We start from the raw sequence: 26,398 nt of genomic DNA on the forward strand, positions 1-26,398 counted from the left end.
GGCGCAGAGGGGCCGAGAAAGGCACGTGGGTGAGGCGAAGGCGGGGCGCGGCCGCACGGCGGGAAGGGCACGTGCCTGGCTCCCCCCCTGCGGGGCGGGGCCAGAGCGGCGGGCCCGCCCCGGCGGCGCTCTCACTTCCTGTTCGGCGGTGTCTGTGTCCGGGTCGCTCGCCGTTCCCTGAGCAGCTGTTACCGGCCGGTCCCGCGCCCCCGCCCCGGGCGCGACACCCACTTCTGGCACCGGCGTGGCGGCGGGGCCTACCCGCGCGGCGAGCGGGTGGGTGGCAGGGCCCGGCCGGGACGGGGAGGAGCAGGGCGGGACGGGGCTCCTCTCGTCTCCTCGCCACCGGTCTCGGGAAGCGGCAGCGGCGGCGGCAGGGGCCGGGGGGGCGGTGAGGCCGAGGGGGCCTCGGCTGCGGGCCCCGGCAGTGGGGCGGCGCCCACCCCGAGGCAGGACGATGCCGGTGAAGAAGAAGAGGAAGTCCTCGGGGTCGGCGGGTGCAGCGCCGGAGGACGCCGGCCCCAGGAAGCGTAAACTCGGCAGGTACCGTTTCGCGGCGCGGTGCTGCCCGGCGGGCACGGTGTGCGGGGCGGGCCGGGCAGGGCCCGCGGCGGCGGTTGCTGCCGGCTGTCAACGTCCCCGGGCGGGCGGGCGCGGCGCGGGCCGCTTGTCCGCCGGCGGGGGGGGCCGGAGGCGGCCCCGCTCCGCACCGCGGGGCCCGGGGTGCCGGGGGTTCGCACCGGGGGCGGTGGGCGCGATGAGGCGGTGCGGGGCCCGGCCGGCTTTGCGCAGCGCCTGGGTCCTGCCGGCGGGCACGTCCCGGTGGCGGGGGTGCTGGTGCGGGCGCCCGCCGTGCAGGGCACACCTTGGGGAACAGGGGATCTGCGCCCGCTCCTCCCGGCTTTGGCTTTCCCTGCACCAGCGGGGCCTGTTCCAGAGTCTGTCCCCGTGTTCGTTCTAACCTCTGACCTGCCCCACGTAGCTCCCTTAATTTTAAGGTTGCCAGTGCTCAGGGTGTCTGCATTAAATCGTCTCTTTTCTGGTTTGTTTTGGTTTGTTGGTGGGGTTTTTTTTAGTGAAACGGAGGGAATGGTCAGCACACTCCAAAACAAAATCAGGGAATCTGTAATAAATTCAGGAGTCTGAATCATCCTGTTCATTAACAGCCATAAAAAGACCACTTATACCATGATACCCAAAAATTACCATTAGAATGATAAACCATGGTGTAGAGCTTCCAGTGTGGCTTCCCTAAAGTAACTGTATGCCGCCTTCATCTATTACAGCTTGTTAAGTATGTCGCTAAACCAGTAGTTATGACAGTCGTGACTTACGAAATCAATGCTACTGGAATGGCTATTGCAAGAAACTGACATACAGTCGTCCCCATAGGTTGACCAAGCTTAAGCTTAGAAGTACCTAGGCTTTTATTTTGTTATGACCATTCATTTCGGATAACTGTTCCACAGCTTCCTTTTCTGCAGTCATTTATGGTCTTTTAGATTCAGTCTAAATTTCTTCATAACCAGTTAATAATTGTTCTTGTGCTTGCATTATATTTTATATAACACTCCTCCCTTATGGTCCTGCCTCATAGTGTGTTTGGAGTGAGCATGTTTTCTCATATTTCATTTTGTTAAATTAAACACGCTAAATTTTTCTGGATTGTAATACTGATTTTCATTCTCCTTGCTCATCATAGCTCATCTCAGCATTTGTTCCAGTTTCAGTTCATCTTTCTTGAACACTGCTGACCAAAATTTTATGGTCTTAATTTCTTTAAAAAACCTCAATCTTTTGAAAGCTCCTTAAAAAACAGCCCAATATACCAGACTCTATAGGGAGCTGGTAGCCGTTAGGCAAAAACTATGATGTAAATGAGAATTCATGCTAGCTAGTCACTAAGTGTTTGATACATGAGCATATTTGACACAGCATTCTTTATATAGTAATATATTGGTGATATTCTTTAATAAAACCAGTAATTACAAATGGATATATGTTAAACTAGATAAAGCTGGCAAGTAATAGCATACTGTAGGGCTCTGTTTCATTCTGGTGACTTGAATTTTTAATGGCACTTTGATGGATATTTGTATGTAGTACATCTTTAATTCTAGCTTTCAGCACATATGGCTTCATCTTGGAGAGCATTGCTTTCTTTTCCAGTGAAGCTTAAAGTGATATATGGGAGATAAAAGTTGTTCAACACCTCTCAGAATTGAAGTATTCTTTTCCTGCTTGACGTTTTCATTTTAAAATTGCAATGTAGGAGCTGCATAATTTCAAATCCTCTCATGTGATTAATTTTCACCTCATTCTTAGAAATAATCTTAGCTCGTTCGAAGAGTCTGTAACTTGTATTTGAAAGGAGTGTGCATTGAAAAGGTGCTGCAATTCCTTACTACTAAAGATGCTTTCAAATGGTTAGTGATTTTGCTGGAAGAAATCAGTTATTTTATGTGTTCTTTTAAAGAATGATAAATTATGAAAATTCACTTCCTAGGCAAATTGAGTTGTGTGCCACATAATGAAGACAATGGTGTGGGGTGGGGTGAGCTGTGTGTGCATAGATTGCATATTACTATTCTGGTATGTGTACCAAACATCTGTAGAAATTACAGATATGTAGTTACATGTTTAATGTAAACAAATTGACCAAGTTTTCTTCCCAAATTTGGCTGCTTCACTATAAATAGCCTGACTTTTAAATATGTCAAACTCTGCAGCTCCTGTTGACCTAAATGGGATCTGTGCATATTCAGCACTCCTGAAGATCATACTGCTTATTAGAGACCTAACTTTAAATGCCTATATGTATAAATATAAGTAGATAATAAGGCATTTGAATTACTGAGTAGTGATACTTTGACCATCTGTGTGTGGGTTTTTTGGTTTCATATCTGCACAAGATAACAGTACTTTTGCATTTCAGGATAAATAATAGTTGTAATAAATTGGGCTATGAGAGGGTTGTATTTCAAGGTAATTTTATGTTCCAACAGCTGCTGAAGTAGGATGACAGTTGCCCATTAACAAATTCAGCTTCACTGTTGATGTATATTGACTTCATGAAACAGTTTATATAGTTTGAACTAATAATTAACAATTTGGAATTAAATTTTAAAGTATTTCTCATTTCTCTTATTTTAATAACACTTATCCTTGTATTACTATAACCTATTGCAGATCACAAGCCTCTGGTAAAGTTCTAAGTGGAGAGGAACATTTTTCAAGCAAAAGGTGCCTGGCTTGGTTTTATGAATATGCAGGTAATACACAATGGATTCATCTTTAAAACTATACAGTTTTGTTTAAAATAAACGCATATATCAAATATCATTTGCATTATGCTGAGGCAGACATAAAAAATATGTCCATAGTTGCTTCCTTATAACATGCACATGAATTAGTATAGCTTTTACTACCACTTTTTCAGTATTTGTTTTTTGATTTTTTTTTCTTCTTTACTCTGTGCTTTGTAACTTACTATGGCATTCTTTAAAGTGAAATGAATGAGTTGGACAGTGCAGTGTTGAATCAGGATATACTTCTTATTTTGAAATGGACAAGTAGAAGCCAGGAAATTGAGAGACAGTGGAAGTTTATTTAATCTAACTAGACCTTGTTTATGATCAAATTGGAACAATAATGAAATAGTACATAATTTAAGCCTTTGGGTTTCTCTTTTACAAAGCAAAATAATAGATACTTACACAGTTTTTCGTATCTGGGAATCTGTCCTAACATTTTTGATATTCTAAATAACGATTGTTGCATTCAGAAGTGTTAAAAGTAGCCTCTTTCAAATAAATCAAAATTGCTATCCAAGTAACAGTTGCTTTCAGTGAATATGCAGTGTATCTTAGAGAATTTCTTAGACTGTTGCTGCCATTTGTTTACCAATTATGTTTAGAACCTCAGGATCTGTAAACTATTACTGATTTCTTGTCTAGTCACTGCTTTAAGTCCATCATAACTAGTTGATTAAAACTCATTAATTCCCATTTCTTGGTACAAAATAAGCTGATGATTTACCTGCCAGCAATTGCTTTGCGTATATTTATCAGAACTGGTGTTTTCCTTGCAGTCTTTCCACAGTAATGAACTATTCCTGATTCTAGTAGTCTGCTTTCTAATTTAGGTTTGAGACATACTGTTTTGGAGTATTTTCTGAGGAAAATAATAATTCTCAGTTAATTTTCTTCTGATAAATGCGCCTGCACACAAGGCCTGTAAATTTTGTTTCTGTTGTTAAGTCTGAGTGTAGGTTATACTTTGTTAGTTAACCCGTAATCAAAATATGCCATGTTTCTAGCATAAAAAAGAATTCCAGTGAAATTATACAGTGTAGGAAATTAAATGTTTCCATTAAAGAGAAAAGTACACACATATATGTGAATTGTACGTATGAAATCTGGGCGAAAAACACTGATTCAAGTTTATACTTGTCATTACCAGTGAACCCTTGTATCTGTTTCTCTTCATAACTTAGAATGTGCTAAAAAAATTGCAAGTTTATGTACAGGCTTCCCAAAACCTGACGGCAGTGTTTTGCCTTGCTTACCTAGGTGAGCTGTTCTTTGCAACATTTTTCAAGAGGTGGGAGTTCATGGTCTTAAATGCCAGTTGCATTTTATTTTCCTGTAAAGTAGCCATTCTCAGGTTTTGGCTATGTTCTTATCTCACAGTGAGTATTCGAAGTACATAATCCAAACTCTTAAAAAGACTTCTGCTGCAATAACAGCAGCAGATACAGATGAAGTGGAGACAGGTATCATCAGGGCAGGGGGACGGGGAAGGGACTCTCTGCCTATGTACAAGTAGCAAAATTTGCAAAAAAAAAAAAAAAGGCTAAAATGGCATGTTGCTTTGGAAGATAAAGCCTTTACCTTTTACATGGGTTCATATTAACTAAAGCAATGTTAACATAATGATCCAAGACACATCAGAATAGTGTTATCAACAGGCCTTCTAAGAATATTTGGTTACCTAGTAGGAGTAGTTTTTGGAACAGGCTTACTAGAAGTAACTGAAACTAGAGGGATATTCAGAGAAACAAAGTGTTGTAGAGTGTGTCTGTATGTGTTCTTTAAATATGCTATTTTGCTGCTTTTTAGAGGCTTTTGTTGTGTTGAAAAGTGACAGCGTAACACTAACTTTTGTGGTCCTGATCAACTTATTTTCATTGCAGTCATAAACGTTTTTCTGCTTTCTACATGCCTAACACTCTTAGCATTTTTCTGATTTATTATTATCACTCTCATATTACTCAGCATCACAAAACTAACCTTACATTATTTGAAGACTCATCTTCATCGTTGGTGCAAACCCACAAAGTTAACAACATTGAAATAGTAATATCTGTAATAGTAACTCAGGTGGAACTAATTTTTTCATTGTTGATAAAAACTCTTTGAAGAATGTTTTTCATAGAGTAACTTCAGCGCAGAGTAACAGTACACAAAGTTATCTTTAAAAACAATTGACTGCCACAATTACTGGAGTTGAGCTATGTAAATGGGAAACTCTGTGGAGACTTTTGAAAACTCACAGATGCAAACTGAAATAGCTTGTCTGCTGTTGTAGGGAGGCAGTGCACAACATGAAAGTTCTGGTTTAGTTTTACTTTTAGTTTGTAGTGTTACTTTGTATGTAATATACATGTCTCCTCACTGGAATTGATAGAATGGTTCTAACATAAAAGCTACTTAATAGTGTTTCTAAAGATAGCTTGTATGCAATATAGTCTAATTATTGTTGTGTCTAACCCTTGTGAAAAGAGAATGTTAGATTTTAGTCTGGTTTCTTTTTGGTTTTGAAGGTCCCGATGAAGTTGTGGGGCCCGAAGGAATGGAAAAGTTCTGTGAAGACATCGGTGTTGAGCCTGAAAATGTAGGTTTCTTGCACAATACTAACACTTTAAAAGCAGGTATTGGATAAGATTAGGTTCTGTGTAAAACTTACATTCAGTAGGCAAGGAGTTGTTTATCCTCCTGATTTTAGGGACTGTTCTAGATATTTCATCAATTTTGTGTGGCTGGTGTGAGGTTTGTTTTATTATAGTAATACTTCATTTTCAGAAATAGGAATTAAGGGAAAGATTGCACATAGCTGAATTATTAAATGGTAACACATACAAAGTACAAGCGTGTACAACAATTGCAAGAATGTTTGAATGCTTGGAGTTTCTTGGACATCCAGAAATCAGTCTTTCCTTACATACTTATTGCTTTTTCTCCCTTGTTTTTTTCCCCATAGATTATTATGTTAGTTTTGGCCTGGAAACTAGAGGCTGAAAGCATGGGATTTTTTACCAAGGAAGAATGGTTAAAAGGAATGACCTCTTTACAGTAAGAGTGTTTTCACATATATAAGAGAATGTTCCAATTTTATGTTTTTACCAGTAGCTTAATCATTCTTGCCCTCCATTTCTTGTACATTGGCAATAAGAAACATAAACTCTTGCTTTTAGGTCTGGTCTCGGGCAACAACTGGAAGTAGCTACTGTTGTTCAGGTTGTGAATTTGTTGAGTTCACTCCAGTTACATAGTTTTGTCTAAAAAGTCAGGTTTTGGTGGCTTCTTTTTCTTACCAAAAACATGTTAAAATACCATTCCAGTTAGCAGACATCAATAAGTAGATCAGGAGATACCAATTAGCATATCTCAGCTCTGGTATTCTAGAAAGTTTTTACTGATTTCTAAGCTGTGTAGGTGAGGCCTACGTTGATAATAATTTAGGTTATTAGTGTTACTTATTAGGTGTGGATCAGAAGCCATCCTTAATGCTTAGATTAAATAATTTTTCAATTTATAAACTTCTCACTCCTGTTTGTAAGACTTTTTTGGTGAGATAATGCTCTGCCTAAAGGGATTGTTTGTTTCATGAAACTAATCAGCTTTTTGTGAGGCTTAGTTCACTTGTCACTTTTTGTTCTTCATGGAACTACTTCCAGTACATGGATGTTTTAAGTGTGACTTGTTATGGTGCTGCATTCAATATTAAAAATGTCAGGGAGCTACTGTTGCAGCATGGTGGGAAGGAGGGGCTGATTTGACCCTTGGAGTTGGCACAGTTGCCGTATCAGCTGTGATTTGGTTTGGGAAATTGTATTGGGCAGATACCCTCTGGTTATTCAAAACTATGACCTGACTGTCTTGTGCAAATCTTATTTGATTTGGGATCATGCTTCCAACAGATGCCTTGATTGTTTTGTGACTATCACAGGCTCTTAAATTTAGTAAGAGCTGCAATGATTAAATAGCCTGAAATTCAGGATGGCAAAGATTAAGTTCCGGGTGCATAAATTTTTAGATGCAGTGAATGGGTATAATTTGGTCACTTCTCTGAAGTACTTAATTTTTGTGTCCAAGTGGAGGCTCTCAAGAGTTAGCCAGTCTAGCAGTACACAAGCACAAAGATGTATGAAATCAGACAGCTCTTCAGAGGCAATATTCTGGAGTTTGTTTCTAATAATCTTCTGTGATTAGGAGTCTTCTGGTTCTTTTAAGAATAGAGCTGGTCATGCTGTAGGCTATATGTGTTGAAAACAGAAAATATGGTACTGCTGGTATTTTTATATAAAGAGACTTGTGATTGGACCACTTGCCTAAGCCTAAACCAGTTAACCTGTATGTTCTGCTTCCCTTGGGTGTGCTCTGATAGCAGGCTGTAGGCTAAGCAGCAGGGTGAAGCAGTGACACTCGCATAAAGGAATTCAAGATTTGTTAGCTTATAAAGATGTGCTAGTTTTGGCTGGGAGTGGAGTGAACAAGCGACTGATTGGTGCTTAGTTGCTGGCTGGGGTTAAAACACAACAAAAGATAATATAAATCTGTAGACTTGTGCTGTTTGTGGGAAGGAAGAATCATATTATGGGGATTCCCTTTGGAATGGGGGAATCTAGTTTCTCTTGAAAGATTAGACAAAAGTTTTGAAGGATTTTACACTCTTAAAGCAATAGAATATTATTAAATTCTTGCACAGCATTTTTTGCATGAAGAAATGACATTAAAATGCATTAAAACCCCAGAGTGTATTCTAAGTCAGAGTTATATTACAGAATCCTTTTTTCAAAATATGAGAAATGTCACATACGGTAATTGCATGAACAGGATTGAGTGGAGTTCAGCTCCATAGTAAGACACCTAAATGTATGGTTTACATGCAAGAGCTGGATTTCTTTAATTGTTACTGCAATCTCCGGAGATCTAGCCAATGTAGTGGAGCCTGAGGGGGTATTCAGTTTGCCCTAAGACCTAGTGGCTGATCACCTGAATTGCTCTTACACGTTGGTTGGCTAGACCTCTGATGGGCAACACCTAAAGCTAATACTCAGTTAGATGCCAACGTTTGAGTGCCTGAATCTTGGAGTCACATTCTTTTTGTGTGGTTTTGTGATATGCTGATGAAGAGATTGTGATTTGCTCGTCAGAGAGGAGAACAATAAATATGTGATAAGGTATACACTTTAAAAATTTAGGTGAGTTAAGCATTAAGTAGCAGCTTATGAGACTTAAACAACTTAAGCTGTGAAAGCGAATGTTTGTAGTATATCGTGATGGAGGGGTAAATTCTGCCCTATATATTTGTGTATGTGTGTATATATGTATGCATGTACATATATATATATATATATGAAAGCTGGGTGCCTGAATCTAAAATAATCACTGGAAGTTCTTTTCATAGTCAGCAGAGAGAAACGGTTCTCTCTGCTGGGCCATTCATTTCAGCTATTTTAAACACCTCCTTAGGATGAAATGAATAGCCCTCAGGAAGTGACTGTTCAGCTGCATTTGCTTTAAAGCCACTAGGGGGTGGATAACTTAGCGTTGGGCATTTAACTTTATATATCTGAGTTACAGAAGAAGCATACTCATATATTTGTCAATTGTGGGCTTTACAGACCTATAAATAAACAAAAAAATCTAGTCAAAAAATCAAGGTGAAGAAAAAAGGATTACAATTAATGATTTTGTAAAACTCCATAGAAGTAATTGTTTCAACTAGGTAAGTAAATACAAACAATTTTGTTTTTAAGGAAGTGAGGCATAAGCAGCTGTATTGTCTGAGTACTTCCCTCTGGCTGTTTTTTTAACGTTAGAATCTGAGCCAAATTTTGCATTAAAGTTGAGCTTTTGAAAATGAGTGGCCGGGTAATGGGGGAAGAGTCAGATTAGATTCTGAGGGAAAGATAAGGTAATGATCTCTCTAGGTACAAAAGAAGCCACATGGGAGAGAGGGAGAGGCAGGAAAGGCCAGGTAACTTCTTGCTGTTTGCAGAATTGTTAGTAAAGCCAACTTATTTGTGTTGGATTTAATGATAGCCTAATATCAGCTGCTTTTCCAGTGAACTTTTTGCTCATTGTTATTGTCTCTCTGCTAATGTTTGTGAGGCAAACACAAAGCATAGTGTAAATATATTTTTTTATGGCCATATAGCATTCAATCTGTACTGGAATCTAAACAATTTCTGGTCTCCAGACCAGTAAATAGTTGACATAGTGAAACTATAGCATTGTCAAGTTAAGGAAAAAATGTCCCTTTGCTCTCTTAAGCTATTACTTCCTTGGACCTCTGTATTGCTCCAGTTAAAACATTGAACCTAAATCTCAAAAGATCCTATTTCAGTGTTTGAAGAGAGTGGATGGGCTAGACGGATATAATTTCCTTTTGTCCATCTAGAGGGCATCCTACTCATATGTAGATTAAAAGACCATCAAAGTACTTCATATACTACTATTAAATGCTTTTGGTTTAATGTTTGTATACATCCTACTGATCTTTGTTTTTAGTAAAAGACAAGCATGTGTGACTAATTATGAAGTATGAAACACTGGAATATATGGGTAGGAGTTACTTTGTCCCTGTTAGCTATGCTTCAAATGAACTCTCTGCCTCAGTAGAAATGAAAGTAGGACTGCTTTGTGATGCTAATTTAAGTTTTGTTATAAATATGATGTAGGGGTGTGAAGAGAATGCCGAAAGATAACATTCTGTTCTGTTGATCTTGAGGTAACCTCATTTAATGCTGTCTTTCAGTAAAGGCAATTCAAGAAATCACATTTTCTTTTCTAGCCTTTGCATGGGAGTTTGGTGTTAATTCAGCTGTGCTAATCAGAAGGTTGTTCTGACTGTTAGGAAGATTATTCTAAGTGTGGGTGACCTCAGTCATCTTGTGTATCCTGTAGCCACACAAGCAGCTGTATCGCTATAAAAGAGGAGTCTGACAGCTCCTTACCTCACTAGCGTGAAGAAAATCGTTGCCCCGGTGTGGAAATGCCTAAAATGGCTTTAACAGAGATGTGTCCCTGCATCAGTCTTCAGAGGGTGGTGCCTGTCTGTTTCAGTGTGATCCATTTGACAGTTTGGTTTTAAATTGGTTGACAGTAATTCTGAAGTCTTGAGGTGTAATAATTGCACATTTTCATACTCACTTTCAAGAGAATCACTTCTGCATTAAAATATGTATAGCCAGTAGTACAGTAGACAATAACAGCAATTTTACTTTGTACTTAAATTTGTGATTACTTGAACAATTTTAACAAGATGTTTTGTAAGAAATTTAAACATGGTGCAATTTGTGTTTATCCATGGTATGGTAAATAATCTCAATCAAATTATATTTAACAAAATGTGTGGTAAACCCGCTTTAAGTAGTTTCTATATAGTGTCATTAGTACACTAACAACATGAGCATTTAGTTACGTGTTAAATGGGTAGGTTTGTCCTCAAATGTAGAGGACAGTATTATTGCAGTGTGAAGGTTCGAATATAGAAAGAAGAGTTATAAATATAAAATGAGATGGCTTTGTAGCATAGCATAATCCTGTTTTAAGGATTAAACAATAGAATACATAGGCCAGTTAGATGGCTGAAGACCAAAGTAATTTTATCTTTAAATTTACCAAAGTGTTTTTTTTTTTTTAACAGAACTTGTTTTCAACTTAATGCGTGGTTTATTGCAAAATATATTAGTTCTAGTCATCTCAGTATGCAAACTGATTAGCTAACAATTTTATTTATTTAGCATTGGTCTTGACTGGGACTTAGTGCTGCTTTGGGTAGATGCTGTTAGAGACAAGAAATAACAAAAGGCTCCAGCAGCTGAAATTGCTACATTTCTGCTGTGGCAGCCTGAGAGGGGCAGACGGGCAGGCTAGCAAACATGAGGAACAGAAGTATGGGCTGGGGGCAAAGAACAGTATCAAAGCACAGCATCTCAGCAACCTGCTGCAGTACTCCCGAAGGGCCCTTGCTCAGGGGTGCTGTGGCAAGTCCGTAAGGAGCAGTTAAAGATACAAACGTATTATCTGAGAGGCGGGCTGCCAGAAGGGGGACACGTTATGAAGGGAAGTATTTATGTACATCTGCATTTCTGAAAGTATTTCTCTCACATAGGATACAGGGCAAGGTGGATGTTTTTGTTTTGGTTTGTTGTTTGTTTTTTTTTATCAAGGCAGTTGTTCTTTTGTAAGAATATTATACAATATAATATAACAACTGTTCTTTTGAGTGCATCTTTCCTGGAGGTTTACCATGTGTAAATTACATTCTCCTCTGCCATTGTTGGTGAATCTAATCCTTTTTCTATTTGGAAACAAAAGTCCTTGCTAAGTAAAATACATGGAGATCATCTTTTCTGCCAAAGGGGGTTTTTTGCCAAAGGGTTATCCTGTCAAGTGTCACACCTGTACATTCTTGTACAGCCTGTGAGTTTCAGTTGAATAGCTGCTGACTAATCCAGGTGTAACACTTATCAGAGCTTGCATGTATCAGTCATAAAACATGAGCAGACTAGTGTGTTTCGCAAAGTACCTGCTTAATCCTGCCACTCGTAAATATGCAGTTGTGAAGTGTGTGTTCAGGGTTTTGTTTTTTTCCAAAGAAATACGGCGTAAAGCCCTTATTTACAGCTGGGTTTTAGTACCTTAATGCACACTGTTTTCTCCAAACTTTCATAGTGATTGAAAGATAAAGTAGTGCTGGGTATGAATGTAAATTGCAGAGTATGGCATAAGAAGACTACTATTTGAGAAGTAAAGCAGAAACTGTATATTATGTTGCTGATAAGTTTTTTAAAAACTGGCTTACAGAAGCCAGATGTTCATCATTTCAATATGCTGCAAATGTTGAGCATGTTCAGCCTTAAGTCACTTTCATAGTATTACACCTGTACATCTGATGATTGAATTTTGGTGATTTTAATTTTTTATGTTTGCTGGCATTTTTTTCATTGTCCAAATGTTTTGTTTTGAACTTCTAACGTCATTTGGTTTTCTTTATTTTAAGGTGTGACTGTACAGAAAAATTACAGAGTAAATTTGACTTCTTGCAGTCACAATTGAATGACTTTTCATCCTTTAAGAATATCTACAGATATGCCTTTGATTTTGCAAGGGTAAGACTACTGGAATGTTAGAGAAGTTCTTATTTTAATTATTCAATGAGCTTGTACTTGAGTGTTTTTTATGCTTTCTTTATTCAACCTTAGGATAAAGACCAGCGAAGTCTTGATATTGATACTGCAAAATCCATGTTAGCTCTTCTGCTTGGAAGAACTTGGCCACTGTTTTCAGTATTTTATCAATACTTGGAGGTACAAGTTTCCTTGACTTTCTGAATGATGGCATAGTAGTTGGGCTGTTCTGTGAAAAGATTTCAGGGTTTGTGTTGTTTTGCTCAAGACTGTACATGGTGGAATCACCATCCCTGGAGGTATTTAAAAGGTGTGAAGATGTGGTGCTTAGGGACATGGTTTAGTGGTGGAGCTGGCAGTCCTGGGTTAACAGTTGGACTTGATGATCTTAAAGGTCTTTTCCAACCTAAATGGTTCTTTGATGCTAAGATTCTGTGTTGCTCCTCTTCCCTTGCTCGATGTGCTTATGAAACAGAGATGTTCTTGTATACATTACAGATCCTTTTCTCCATTCCTGTGTCCCACCCCCCTTCTCTTATCAAAGTAAATTAAAATTCAGTCTTGATTAGACTATAAAGGTAAATTTAAAATTAAATAATAGAGCCCCAGTAGTCTTTTCAGCTTCATCGGTGCTGAATTCCAAGTGTGCTTTGTGTGGATACAGTGTGTAGGTACCTAGAGCTCTGGCTGTCTGTGGAAGATTTTGGTCAGCTCAGCTATGACTTAGTAATGTGGACGTGTGTAGGCCGTGGAGCATACTAGGCTGAAGACTATTCACTGGCTTCAAATCAGTACTAACGTTGCAAAGTAGATGTCCTTATGATGATACTGTGTTGTACCCAGGAGAGAACAAGATTTTTGTAATTGTTCATTCTGGAAATATATCTGAGCTAGATACGCCACGCCTCAGGGCAAGATGAAAATTTACCACTTTTTGAAGCTCAAGAGTGATGACTTCCTGATTCCCTGGTATTCTGATTTTGCTCTGATCTTTCAAGAAACCAGTTTATGTAGTTTCAGAACTACGAAATATGTACATGTATAGTATTCTAAAAACTGGAAAAACAAGGAAATAGTAGACACTGATACCAGTTAAATTGTTTGTTAGGAACTGATTTAAGATAAAATGAGATAAATGAGATGCGGCATTACCAAATATCACTTGACATTTTAATGTTCTGAAATATTTTCCCTAGCAATCGAAGTACAGAGTTATGAACAAGGATCAGTGGTACAATGTGCTCGAGTTTAGCAGAACTGTCCATGCAGATCTTAGCAACTATGATGAAGATGGTGCATGTAAGTATTCATAACTTTTTGCTTATTCAACTATTACTTCAGTATTTTCAACTTGCATGAAAAAAGTTTCTGTAATGGAAACAATACTGTGAGGTATAAAATATTTCTTTTCCAGCAATGCATAGAAAAACTATCCTGATAACCGTCCCTCTTCAAACTGCAGATATTAATTGTAGTAGTATGTCAGGGGTATGATGGTGTACTTGATCTAACTTATATTCAGCTGAGGATCTAATGAAGCTGCTTGCTACATGAAACTATGGATTCGCAAATAAAGTTATGAACAGCAAACTCTCATTTTGTACTAATATATAATAAACTCTAGTTTATAAAATAGCCTAGCTGCTGATTCAGCTGGGACTGAACTGTATGCCTGGCTGATAGTCAATCATGCCATGACTGAATTGCATTAGGCATCCCATTTTGATCTCTAATTACGTGCAATTTTGAAAACTCTAGGAGAAGGACCTAGTTGTGCCTATTTCCAATATAACCTTATTTTTATGCTTTCTCTTTAGTTCAGTGTTCCTGTCAGATGTCAGCAATGCTTTTTTAACATAGTTCAGTGTAGTGTTATTTGTGCACTTTTTGCTACACCTGGATTGAAATGATTGTGGTCATCTCTGAGCCTTAATCAATATTTGACTGTAGGATTGGCATGGATGTTGCCTAGACTAATAGTTTTAACTCCATATGTTAAGAGAAAGTGTTTGAAAGACCGTGGCAAATATAACTCCAAGTTTCATCCATTTGCAGGGCCTGTGCTTCTGGATGAATTTGTTGAATGGCAAAAAGTTCGTCAAGCGTCCTAGCAAGAATTCAAAAGAAAATGCAAAAGTTGTTTTGATGCCCACCTCTACACAAGCTAATGAGAAAAACAAAGGATTGCATTTTCATTCTTAAGAAAGACTTTAAGATTTTTTTTTTCCTTTTTTAAGGAAACTTTGTTACATGTGATATGGGCATTGAACCACACCTCTTCTGAGACTGAAAGCTGGAGTTCTTGTTTTGAGTCTTATGTTTATAGCCTTTATTTCAGAACAATAAAGATTCAGATTTGTGACAAAAGCCTAAAAGTGAAGAATGTCCCTTGAATGTGAGTGTGGTGTCTATTTTTAAAACCAAATCTTTAAGATTATCTTTCTCAGAAGTGCCCTTTGCTATGAATTTTTTAAGACCTTAAAATTGCTTAACTGGCACTGTTGCTTGCTGATGGTATGATTGTCTTGTGTGACAAACATTAGAAAGAATGACTGCTTTTTTGGAGCCCTGGGTGGGAGTGTGCTAATTTTATATTAAGTATTGGTCATGGGTTGTGCCACAGTTTTCAGCTCCTTTTGGAGATAAAGGCCTTAAACTCTTTTTTTCGTTTGTTTTTGGGGTTTTTTGTTTTGTTTTGTTTTTGTTCAAAACCCACCCAGTGGCACGGCATTTAATGGCAAGCCCTTTTAAAGCAGAAAGGTGTAGACCATATGGCTCTATATGCGGAACGGCTGAAAACTATTTGCCTCACTTCGGATGGTGAACACAGATACTCTTTGGTACAGTAAGGCAGCTTCAAATTTTTACTACAATTTAGACTTTGGATTGCTTTGTATAAAAAGTGCAATTTATATTTTAAAAGGGAAAGCTGGAAAGACCTGGTTTCAAGCTTTGCTTCTTACATGTTTTAGACTGGAAGCATTCACAACATGACTCTTTTTTTTTTTTTTTTTTTATCTCTTTGGATCCTTTTCATAGTGTAATTAAGGAAGAGACTATTACATCACCTACCTTTGACCTGTATATAACAGACGATTAATTTTTACCCTGTTACTCTGTGTATTGAGTCCAATAACTACTGTAGTTGCCCTTTTAGGCGCTCAGTGTTCGTGGCGGTGTTTAAATAAAGTAGAAGTTTGTCACTCTACCTTCCTGCCCAGGAGGCCCAATGCCACTCTTGAGAAGGAAAGGGACTGTAATGAGTAAATGTGAGAAACCAAAACAGAATGAGAGAATGAAGCATTTGCAACTTCTACTTTATTCTATAAATATATTATGTGGACTGTGATAATGCCATGAGACTCAGTCAATGATCAAGGCCTCGTGCCAAATATTTCAACAGCTTGAAATAAGAATAGACAATTGTAAGCTAGGCATGACTTGAAGATCTTTGCCTCAGGGAAATGACTTCTGTTTTGCACATCCCTTATTCAGACTAACAAGCATGAGTTTTCCTATCCTTAAGGAAGGCTTTATTCCCAAGATTAATTTTTTTTTTTTTTTTTTTACAAGGAGAGGGTGGAAGAAAAAACTTATGAAGAGAAAGAGTAAGTGGGACAGACAAGTAGTGTGTGCCTGTGCTCTTGTCCTACTACAGAGGAACACTCTTGCAGCTTACTTTCCAGACCTGCTTGCTGTGGGCTGCAGGAAGCAATGTAGTGGTGGTCCATGGGCTTTTCTGCAAGTCACCTCGTAGTCTGGTTGAATCTTAGAAACTTGGTTCTGCCCAAGTGAAAAAAAGCATTGGGGGGAACCAAACCAAACAACAGTTGAGATACTTGGAAAATCTCTGCTTACACAGTGACTAGTGTCTGTGCACATGCAAACACATGCACTACAGCTGTTCTAAGTATTTCTACACCCTTAAGGGAAGTACTTAATTTTAGACCTCATGCAGGCTACAGCAGTCCTCTTCAATATATTACAAGGTGTCCATTTGCATTGCTGATAATTCTGATTTCACTCATAAGAGTGTCTTTCATTTGGAAATTACCCTTCCCCACAGAAGGTTAGTGCCATAATGAGATTAACTTCGAGAGACCCAGAATCTACTGGTAGAGTAAGGTCCTGAGATGTGCAGATGAACATACATCTATTAACTTACGTCAAGGGAAGTACTGCTGTGTACTAAATCTCTGCAGGGGCACTGATTCTGAAATTGCTTTCTTAAATTCACTACAATGATTCTCCTTGCTTAGTATGTTTAGTCCCCATTATAACTGGGAAATTCTCTTTCCAGAAGTTTTGAAATAATTGGTTAGAAGATTAATATTTTATAGTGTGATTAAAAAAAAAAAAAAGGCATCTTTTTTAGGTAACTGCGAACTGTTGTGAATTCAGTTTAAACCTAGAGGATGGTATTAGAGTATAACGGTAGGAGTGAAGCATCTACCAATCCAAGGTGATCAAGTACTTACCGTTAAGGTGTGAGACACTATGTGATGTATCATTTGTATCTCTGTTAAGGTTTTATCAGTATTCCTATAATAAATCCATGTTTCAGGGATTTATAACTTGGTTGTGCGTGTGGTTGAAAACCATCAGTTGCTGTAAAACTTTGACTAGGAATGAATGTATTTAATCTACTTAAAATCAATATAGTTTTTCAAATTTGAATAAAATAGGATTTTAAGTTATGTTTTTGTGCTCAAAACTGCAATCAGATTTATTATTTAAATGTGAACTAATGGCTTGTACAGTTTCATTGTGAGCTGATCACTTTTATTAGCTGTCTTTTATTAAATCACCTTACTGCTTACTGTGGAGAAGTGCCAAAAGCTGTTTATTTATTTTACTTTTTTAATTTTGTGCATGTCCACAAGCCAAAACTGAATTCAGCTAAATGGTTTCTTTAGTCTTTGAACTTTAATTTTGCTTTGCTCAGGTGCATTTCAGTCTATTGAATTAATAAAAAAGACACCTTCTTTTTCAGTATTCTGAGATGAAAGTTCAGAGGTCAATTATGTGCCACAGTTATGACAAATAGTAAAATCGAAGGTAAAATGTCTTCCAAAACTAAATCATAGTGATGTCTATCTTGATGTTCTAAACTTCACTCTACTCTCACTTTCATTTCTTGATATTAATTCTTCCTAAGATAACTAACTTTTTCTAGTTCTCTTAGACTAATAGTTTTGGGTTTTAAATCTGAAAACGCCCACCTGTTCATGGAAAAAGCCATACTGGTCGATTGGAATGTAATATTTCACCTATGTAAAAATGTGATCTTGAATTAAACAGTTATGTATATTTACCTATGTCTTTAACTGTATATGTAGTTTTGATCCAGTTTATCTTCACTGTTTAAACGTCTAATTCTTTACTAATGGCTGTAATCTCACATTTCTATATAGCAGAATTTGAATTTTGCCTTTGAGATTACTGGGGACAGGAGCCTGGTGCCAATCCCAGATGGTCCGCCAGGGGGCGCTGCGGTCCGCGCGGCCGTCAGTCAGGGGCTTTCGCGCTGGTACATGGATGCTGACTGCACAAAAATTGCAAAGGGGACCAGAAGTTTGTGTCTGATGTTTTGTTCATTTCTTAAGCCAGTGAACAGTTCTTTCAATGCAATATGTACAAACTTGTACAGGTTAGCCTTGTTAAGTATGATGAATAAAATGGTATGTAACAGGCCAGAAACCTTTTCTTTTTGTCATGCTGCCTCTTAGTTTCTTTTGCGTATGTGTAACTGTTCTTAAAATCACTGAGAGACTTGATTCCAGCAAGATGGATCAGTCTAATTTCTAACTTAACCTTACTGAATGATGGTTTTGCTCCTGTGTGCACATACAGAAAACAGAACTTGATCTCAACTGGGATCTCAACTCAAATCAAACATCATTCTTGATTATATCCAACATTATTAGGTGCTGACAGAACATAATGGTCCTGGTAATTAGGAACTATTCATCGGAGGAACACTGTTCCAACAACCTGTTGCAATGCATTTGAATGAAAAGAGAACGAGCTTTTCTGTCTTCCCTGAATACTTCCCTCACCCTGCCCCTGCCACCACCCCAGTTGCCCCTCCACATATGTCTCGGGTCACTCGTCTGTTTTTAGGAAAGGACTTGGTGTTTTCTACTGTACTTTTTCATAAGGTCTTCCAGAACCTGTTCCAGAAAGGGCCAAAGCCAGCATCCTGTCAAGCATTGGCATTAGTGATACTGCTTTCCTTGCAGATACAGCTTGTTCCACTCTTGACACTTTGTAGTTGTTGAGGTCTGATGCTGTACCTGGCTCAGGACCACCTTCTCTCCCAAAGACCAGCAGTCTCTCTCAGACTTAAGGCAATGCCCATTTGTTGTCTCCACGGTTCCAGTTCTATCTTCTTTTGATAATCAATTTCCCAGTGTCTTTCCTGAGTCAGTAGGATGCTCAGAGGTGCGCAAACCAGGCATCTCGTGTCTTAGCAATGGCAACAGTTCTGTTACTTCTCTTTATGCTTGTCTTCTATGTTATTCTGTGTTTCTTTCTGTCTCTGGGAGAGGACACTGTAATGCTAAGTAGGCATATTAAAGACTGAATGTGTACTGCAAGATGCTGCTGCCTAGTGTTACCTTAAATTTTATTTTTAAACCACAGCTAGGATTCTCACAGAAATGGAATTAGTTTCTTAGATTTGTATAATCACTTCATCCGGACTCTAAACTTTAATCTTGCCTCTATTTTTATCTTAGCTAATCAGAATATGGCATTCCCGATATATTGGGACCTTCTTAGCCTTTTTTTCCTGAATAGTAATCATAACATACAAACAATCATAATCATAACATGACCATAATAACAGTAACAGAAGATGCAAGTTCCTGACTTTGTCTGTTTTATAGGACTTAAGAGTAGACAGATTTTTATCTTAATGAGCCAAGTACTATTTCTTAATCTGTTAATTCCAACATAATTCTATTTAATACCGTAATACTTTATAAGTTCTTAAAATGTTACGGTTGTGTCCTGTCCTGTTCTCTAAAAACTATGCCTATTGATAAAGATGCTTCTCAAATTAAATTTCTTCCCTAATTCCAACAATTTAAGAAAAAAAAAATCACTCCATGTTTCAGGGGTTTTGTTCATGTAATTTTTTCAGCTCAGTATTGTATTACTGCTGATTATAAAATGATTTAAAGGCATTTTTGGTTGAATTAAATGCTAGCTAATATACAACTTAGGTTTTTTTCTTATTGTTTTCTGAATTACTTTACTTTCACTAAACATTTTATTATAGCGAGCATAGTATTTCCAGCTAGTCTGATTTTTCCTGGTAATAGCACGGAGGTGATTCCTTTTAATCTTTTAAATACTAGAATATTTGGGGAAGACTTACTATACCTATTGTAGTAACTTAAATTACAATAAAATGAAATTGTAGATGTGATTTGTGGCTTGCTAACTATTATAGGCTTAATGTGAAATTATTTTTTGCATTCAAAATCAGTTAACTCTAAATCAATTTTTCTAATGAAGGAGGAGAGATTATCCTGTGATGTAATGCCTCTCAATTAAAACTTAAGAAAATATGATTAACTTCAACAGCTAATACTACATCCTCTTCTAGCTGCTCAATGTACTTCAATTTGAACATAGAAAAGTGTTAGTCAGGACACCTGAGTGAATGAATTGGAACACATCTGAAATAAATCACATTTAATACATGAGAAATGTAATCACTTTAATTTTTTGCAGATTACGGCAACAGTGGGAAGAAGAGCATTAGTTATATAAATAGTAGGTCCTCTGGGTATCTGGCACTTGCTTCTGAGTTGTGCTTTTGTGTAGTAATTTGGGTTATTGGTTCTGCGTGCATAGATCTACAAAACAAACACTTTATTCTCATACGTGTTTGATTTTTATATCAGGGCTTGAGTTGTAATACAGTTTGCTGAGTATTTGTATGAGCAGTGCTGGCATTCCAAGGGCTGGGCATGGATCGTGACACTGTGATTTTGCCATGATGTGAAACAGAAATATTCATGGCACATAGGGGAAAGAACAGGAAATATATCTGCAAATAAAAAAGCCATATCCTACCATTTTTCCCTTTATTTCTATGCTTATTTGTTTTACCAGGGGAATATTCTGTCTATTTCAGACTTGTAGTTTGTATACACGCACACACTTTTTTTATATATAAAAACAAATCTATAGATGTTTACAGTCTGATGTTCAACCTAGTGGAAACTGCCCAGAAAGACTTTGAAGGTGAAAGGAGAATTATGAAAGGACTTTAGTTCTCCTTTAGCTTTCCTATAACATATGTAAATTTGTGGGGCTGTGGAGGTAGGCGGTACGAAAATCTCCCTCAGTGGTGTTTTTTCTGTATTTGAATAGGTCTGTCTTAGGTGCCAGTTTAAAGTTTTAACAGTGAAATGCTGTTCCCTTCCTGAATCTTCGGTAGGCTTATTCAAGACCCATTGACTGTAATTGTATGTTTGGGGGTTGTTTTGTTTTGTTGGGTTCCGCTACCGCCACCACCCCACCCCCAATATGGTGATTACTCACAGAATGAATCCTCAGCTGTGGAAAAATCATGGTAGAATTGCAGGAGCCAAACCTAACAATGTTCATGGGAAGACAATAATTATTACCGATACTTGGGTGAACCACCAGCATATGTGTGTGCCAAGTGTGCCCTTTGCCAGTGCCTCTGACTTTTTTTGCTTTGCTTATGGAACTGTGATTTTAGGTCTTGTATTAAATCACACAAGGATGTTGCTGTTCCTGTGCAATACAACTGAGTTCATTACAATGTGTAAATCTTAAATGCTTATGACTTTAATGCTGTAGGTTGTTACAGTATGTGGAGCTTCTTCATGTATTTTTGCAACATAATGAATATGATGTATAGCTGAATGGAAAACCACTGGTTTCTGAAGTCATGGGGAAGCATCTTAAGTGTCAGTAGCTATTTGTAAGCAGCAAATAATAAGCTTCAAAACACAATTTTATTTGCTATTTTATTTTTTATGCTTATTTTAATTTCCTAAAGGATCCTATTTATCAGGGTACATGTTCATATCTTTGTTTAATAACAGAATATAATTTTTCTATTAATTTGAGTGGGGGGCAGCTAGTGTACTAGCATGTAAGGCTTCAGTTTCATTGTACTAGGTACTGTGTTGTTAATAAGAATTTTGTCCCAACCTAATGGTGTTACTGTCCTACAAATAAGTACTGTGCTTACGCTTTGCATAGTGCTTGTCTCTTAACTAGAATATTCCTACAATCGATATTATTTTTCCATTCAACTGCATCATCTATAGTTGCTCAGAATTCCTTAAAAATACTAGAAACCAAAAACTTGTTTTCTAGTATTATGTTTACCAATGCAAGATAGAAAAATCACCCTATATCCATTTATTACTTTGTTAATATGTTTGATGAATTTTTTGACCTCCTTCACCTCAAAGATTTGATTTGTGTTAGCATAGTTTGAGTTCACCAATGATTCTCATCAAGTTATACAATTATTTTGGTTAAATTTTGCCTTTTGGAAGGAAGTAACGGGCCCAGTTCACCAAACATCATTAAGATTTCATCCTTACAGAAATTAGGTACCTAATGATTGACAAGGCATTTATTTTAGGCTCTTTGAGCTTAGATTTTATAATGGTTCATCCCTGAAATTTCTGCCATCCCTAAAATAGTGGCTGTCTCAAGTACAACAGAAGCAGTAAATGCTAATTGCTAAGCTTCTGCTGCTTTGAAATGCCAGGTGGAAGACAGAGGAAGCATTTAGGTTGGATTGCAGGCTGGGTGAATGTCACTAGGGCTACAGTTTGAAACAGATGTGAAGGTGGCTATGTTGCTTTTAAGTACGTTCTTTTTGTTATATTGCAGTGAGAAATAAGTATCACCATGCTACATTGTAAACATCTTCATAGGTGTAGGAATGATAGGGCACAGTAAGGCACAGAGAAACAGAAGGAAGCATCAGGCAGTGTCTGAGATACATACTTGGCTTCTGGTTGGTACAGTGCATTACACAAACAAATCTGTCTGGTCTGAATTTTCAGGTTTTTGGATGTTTCCTTATGCAGATGCCTAACATGCAACGCAGAGGGCCTGTTTTTAAGAAGCTTTGAATATCCCAAAATTTTGGCACTTTTCCTTTGCAACAATGTAACCCCTTGATAGTATTCTGGTGGCTGCTAGGAAGAGGAAATCGTTGGATTACTGGATGTTTCCTAACTGTAAGAGAGTCCACAGGAGACATAGGACCAGTGGACTCCTATTCCTCTCTTGTACGTTGGTTAGAGATGTCATACTGGACATCAGGAGCAGATGCACTTAGGCTGTCCCCAGCCATATGTGATGCCACCACCCCTACCTGCCGATCAGCTTCTGACAGATTTCATCTGGAGTACAGAACTGGTAAGCAGTGCTCCCAACAGAAGTTTCCTGAATATCCATGTGTTACGGAAATGTGACACATCACTGCTTGGTAGCTAATTTGAAAGGAAAAACATTACAACAGCCATTTCAAATCTAAGCAAAGCAGGACTAGATTTAACCAGCTTTAATAGATTTAATTTGTGGGCTGAAATTGCCTTTATGCAGTTCAGAAAGCCCCAAGTTACTTTGGTTTTGCTGAGTTAGCTCTATGGGGTTTCAGCTGAAATTATTTCCATGCAATATACAACACATTTTGTAAACAAGGAAGTGATTGTGGTTTTACATGACAATGTAGTGCCAGTAAAATATGGTTAGGAATAGGTAGAATTTCTGGACATAAAAATGTATCATTTTTTATCAGAGGATGGCTTACATGGTTGCTTTATTTAACATTGCTAATCTGGTTTTAGAAGGACTTCTTGCATTACTGTGTTGAATTTTGCAAGTGCTCATCAGCATGGACAAGAGTTGCACAGGTGAGTCCTTTGAAATGAGTTGATCTTTTATGTCCCACCAACACAGAGGGGGAGCAACTGGTATTAACTGAAATGTTAGAGCATCAGTGTATAAATGGACACAGAAATTTGCATGTAACTATTTTCTTCTGCTCTTCCATTGCTGGTGGTAAAGCTGGCAGTACTGTTGATGCCCGTGGCAGCACTGCACTAGGAATGCAGCAGTGAAAAGCTCACTGCTGGCTCGGCCAACGTTGTTCTTCTAGCCGCTTGCACAGGCTTCACAGTATGCACAGAGGTGGAGACCATCACAGCCAAACAGCTGGAGAACTCTGTCATGGGAGCTGTGTGATGGAAGATAGTTTAAGTCTGCCTGCACTATCCGTCAGTCACAGTGACTGCAGCCTAGAGATGCCGTACCAGTTCTGGGAACAGCTTTCTGGTGCATGTGGTTTCCATTTCAAAAGCAATTATGAATTGGTTCCTGCTAAAACATGATTAGATAATATTATCTCATTGTTTTCTTCTTATTCTAAAGATATTAGATAGATGTTTTGAATGTTTTTACTTGCTAATACAAATGCTAAGCACACCAATACTAGAAGATACTCAGAATACCTCACACTAAACAAAGTAAGTTACTAATTCCATCCAAACAAGAAGTCTGATAAATCTACGACAAACTGTGAGGTATGATGTGTTTCATCATTTAAATGCATATTTTCTGTTTGTATAAAATAGAACTTTATAGACACAGAAGAAAATAAACAGATTTCTGCCAAAGGTTACTATATTTTGAATTTAGATGAGCACTTACAGAATGCCTTCATGTACTTATCTAAAAGCACTTTATTAATGAGTGAAACTTCACTGTGCTCATTGTTTGTATTTATTTATATATATATAAATATATATATATATATAACAATATGGCTACAGTATTGTAGCTACAAAATTATTTTCCATTTAACAGACTGATGTGCGAGAGGTTACAGGGCAAGTGACTGGCATATCAGGACACTGTACTGCTGACCTGTTTTACTAACCTTTACAGTCCCTCCAAAGCTGCGGGGTTTATGCCTGCAGGAAGGAGAAATTAATGGGCTTTGATCCAGTTGTACGGTTGGAATTAGTGGTGCACGTGTATCTGCTACTCTGTAGCCCTCATCACCCTTCAGCATGATTTTACCTAAGTACAGAGTAGCAATTTTTGCTAGGAATTTGTTTATTTGCTTACCTTTTCAACAAGCAGAGGAGAGCTTTACATCTTGCGTATTTGCCAGTGCATTTTGCCCCCAGATTGTATGTGCTTACTGTTGTTACTAAATATTCCTTATGTAACACGTTGCCACTGTTTGCTCTGTATGGCCAAACTATAGTGAATTAGCAATATGTTAAAAAAGTAAATTTATAGTTTTATACAAACACGACTTTATACAAATTTGTAGACAAAGGTTAGAAATTACACCCGCAAATAAGAAATCTATGGTCCCTCTGTCCCTTCCAACCCGGCTTCCCTCCTCTGTAATTGTGTATCTTTCCAGTATATGAATGGAAAAATCCTGAAGAAAAATTTCAGAAGAATGAAATTAAGAGAAACTATGACTAGAGGCAAGAGAGTTTTATTTTAATTATCATTTTATTGAATAACTTGGTTTGAAAATTATGTAGTTGGATGCTAAGCTTCAGAAAAAAAGTGCAATGAAATAAAGCTACAGTATTGCTCTGCATAGTATTGTTGAGTGTTGTAAACATCTTGGAGAAGTTATGCTTGCATAGTTAAAATATTTTTTTTTTCTTCCTAGTTTCAATAAAAGACATTAAAGGTTCAACTGTCTTTCAAGGAAATACTTGAATTTGACTGCTATCAAAGTCAAATGTTTCTGTTTCAGCAGAACTACACCTTGGATCTAATCTTTCTCCATCTTAGTCTACATAAAGAATTGAATGGAGAAAAGGTTGTACAAAACAAGAACAAAGTAGTAGTTTCTCACCTAGGTAATATGAAGGAACCTAACTGGAAATCTGCTAGATCTACTTCAAGCAAAATTATCTGGTGCAAGAAACTGAGAGCAGAGAGTACTAATAATCCAGTATTTGGAAGAATATTGAAGCAATTGCTTTCTAGCTACAACATTTTTAAATAAAGAAAAAATCCCACAAAAAATTTTGAACTAAAACTCCACATTATAAATGCGTTTAAAGTATTTCATGCTTCCACTAGTGGCATTAACTTGAAACAGTCTTTTCAAAATTACTTTTAAAAAATGAAATGAGGTATGTTAAGCTGACCCAAAATGGAATGTTTTCTTTTGAAATAATGGCTTTCCCTCTTTTTAAACTATGAACTGAAAGTATGCTTCTGGGCAAAATATGGGAGGAATCCCAGATTATACGTCATTGTATGAGCCACACGCAAAAGACAGTCCTGAAAAGAGATACTGGTCTTCCTTTTGTCCAGTAACCTTGTAAGCTTACAGGACTTTCAGGAAAACTCAGATAAATGTTATAAACTTGAATATTCATTTCAGTAGGGATTGTATTTCTGATAAGTACCTGCTCCACGAAATAAGGTGTAGGCACAGTCTAAATCAACTCTTGGAAATTTTCTTAAAATCACTTTTGACTTTGACTCATAAGTGCGGTTCAACAGAAGAAATGAGGTTTATAACTGAATATATTTAGTGTAGCCTGTCAGCTGAGTAAACAGGTTGGATGTAAATCAGAGACACTGAATGAGTTCATCAGACTGCTGGAAGCTGGAGCAGATGGGTCACTGGCCATTTCCTGTGGGAGATGGCATCGCTAGCTATCTTGCAACCAAATCTAAGCAGGGGATACAGCATCAGCTCTGCTACAGAAGAGTGAGCTGCTAAAACTGCTCTGTTCAGCACTTGGAATTTCCTTGGAGATCTGGCCCAGTCCATCTCGGTTTAATGTTTATGAAATAAATGTCCAAGGTCTGCAGAAATTCAGTAACTGTAATACAAATTGCATAAATAGATTAAAGGAACTGTCACAGGTAGGAGAATGAACTGAGAAGCTAAGCCATCAGGGAGAAAGACACGAT

At 37.8% G+C, this 26,398-nt stretch overlaps 1 protein-coding gene across 2 annotated transcripts; it reads left to right on the plus strand.

The window, feature by feature from the left end:
- Positions 1-152: 152 nt before the first annotated feature.
- On the plus strand, positions 153-14,815 carry DCUN1D5 (defective in cullin neddylation 1 domain containing 5). Of its 2 annotated transcripts, none has more exons than XM_055801346.1 (8): positions 153-276; positions 3,190-3,272; positions 5,825-5,895; positions 6,262-6,353; positions 12,295-12,403; positions 12,497-12,601; positions 13,618-13,720; positions 14,477-14,815. In XM_055801346.1, the coding sequence occupies exons 3-8, from the start codon at positions 5,854-5,856 to the stop codon at positions 14,530-14,532; spliced, it is 507 nt and encodes a 168-aa protein (XP_055657321.1). In that variant the 5' UTR covers positions 153-276; positions 3,190-3,272; positions 5,825-5,853; the 3' UTR covers positions 14,533-14,815. The 2 variants fall into 2 exon arrangements, with proteins under 2 accessions (XP_055657321.1, XP_055657320.1); XM_055801345.1 differs by having other exon boundaries at positions 166-543.
- The last annotated feature ends 11,583 nt before the right edge of the window (positions 14,816-26,398 follow it).

This window comes from Falco peregrinus, chromosome 4 (assembly GCF_023634155.1).
Source record: "Falco peregrinus isolate bFalPer1 chromosome 4, bFalPer1.pri, whole genome shotgun sequence".
Lineage (NCBI taxonomy): Eukaryota > Metazoa > Chordata > Aves > Falconiformes > Falconidae > Falco > Falco peregrinus.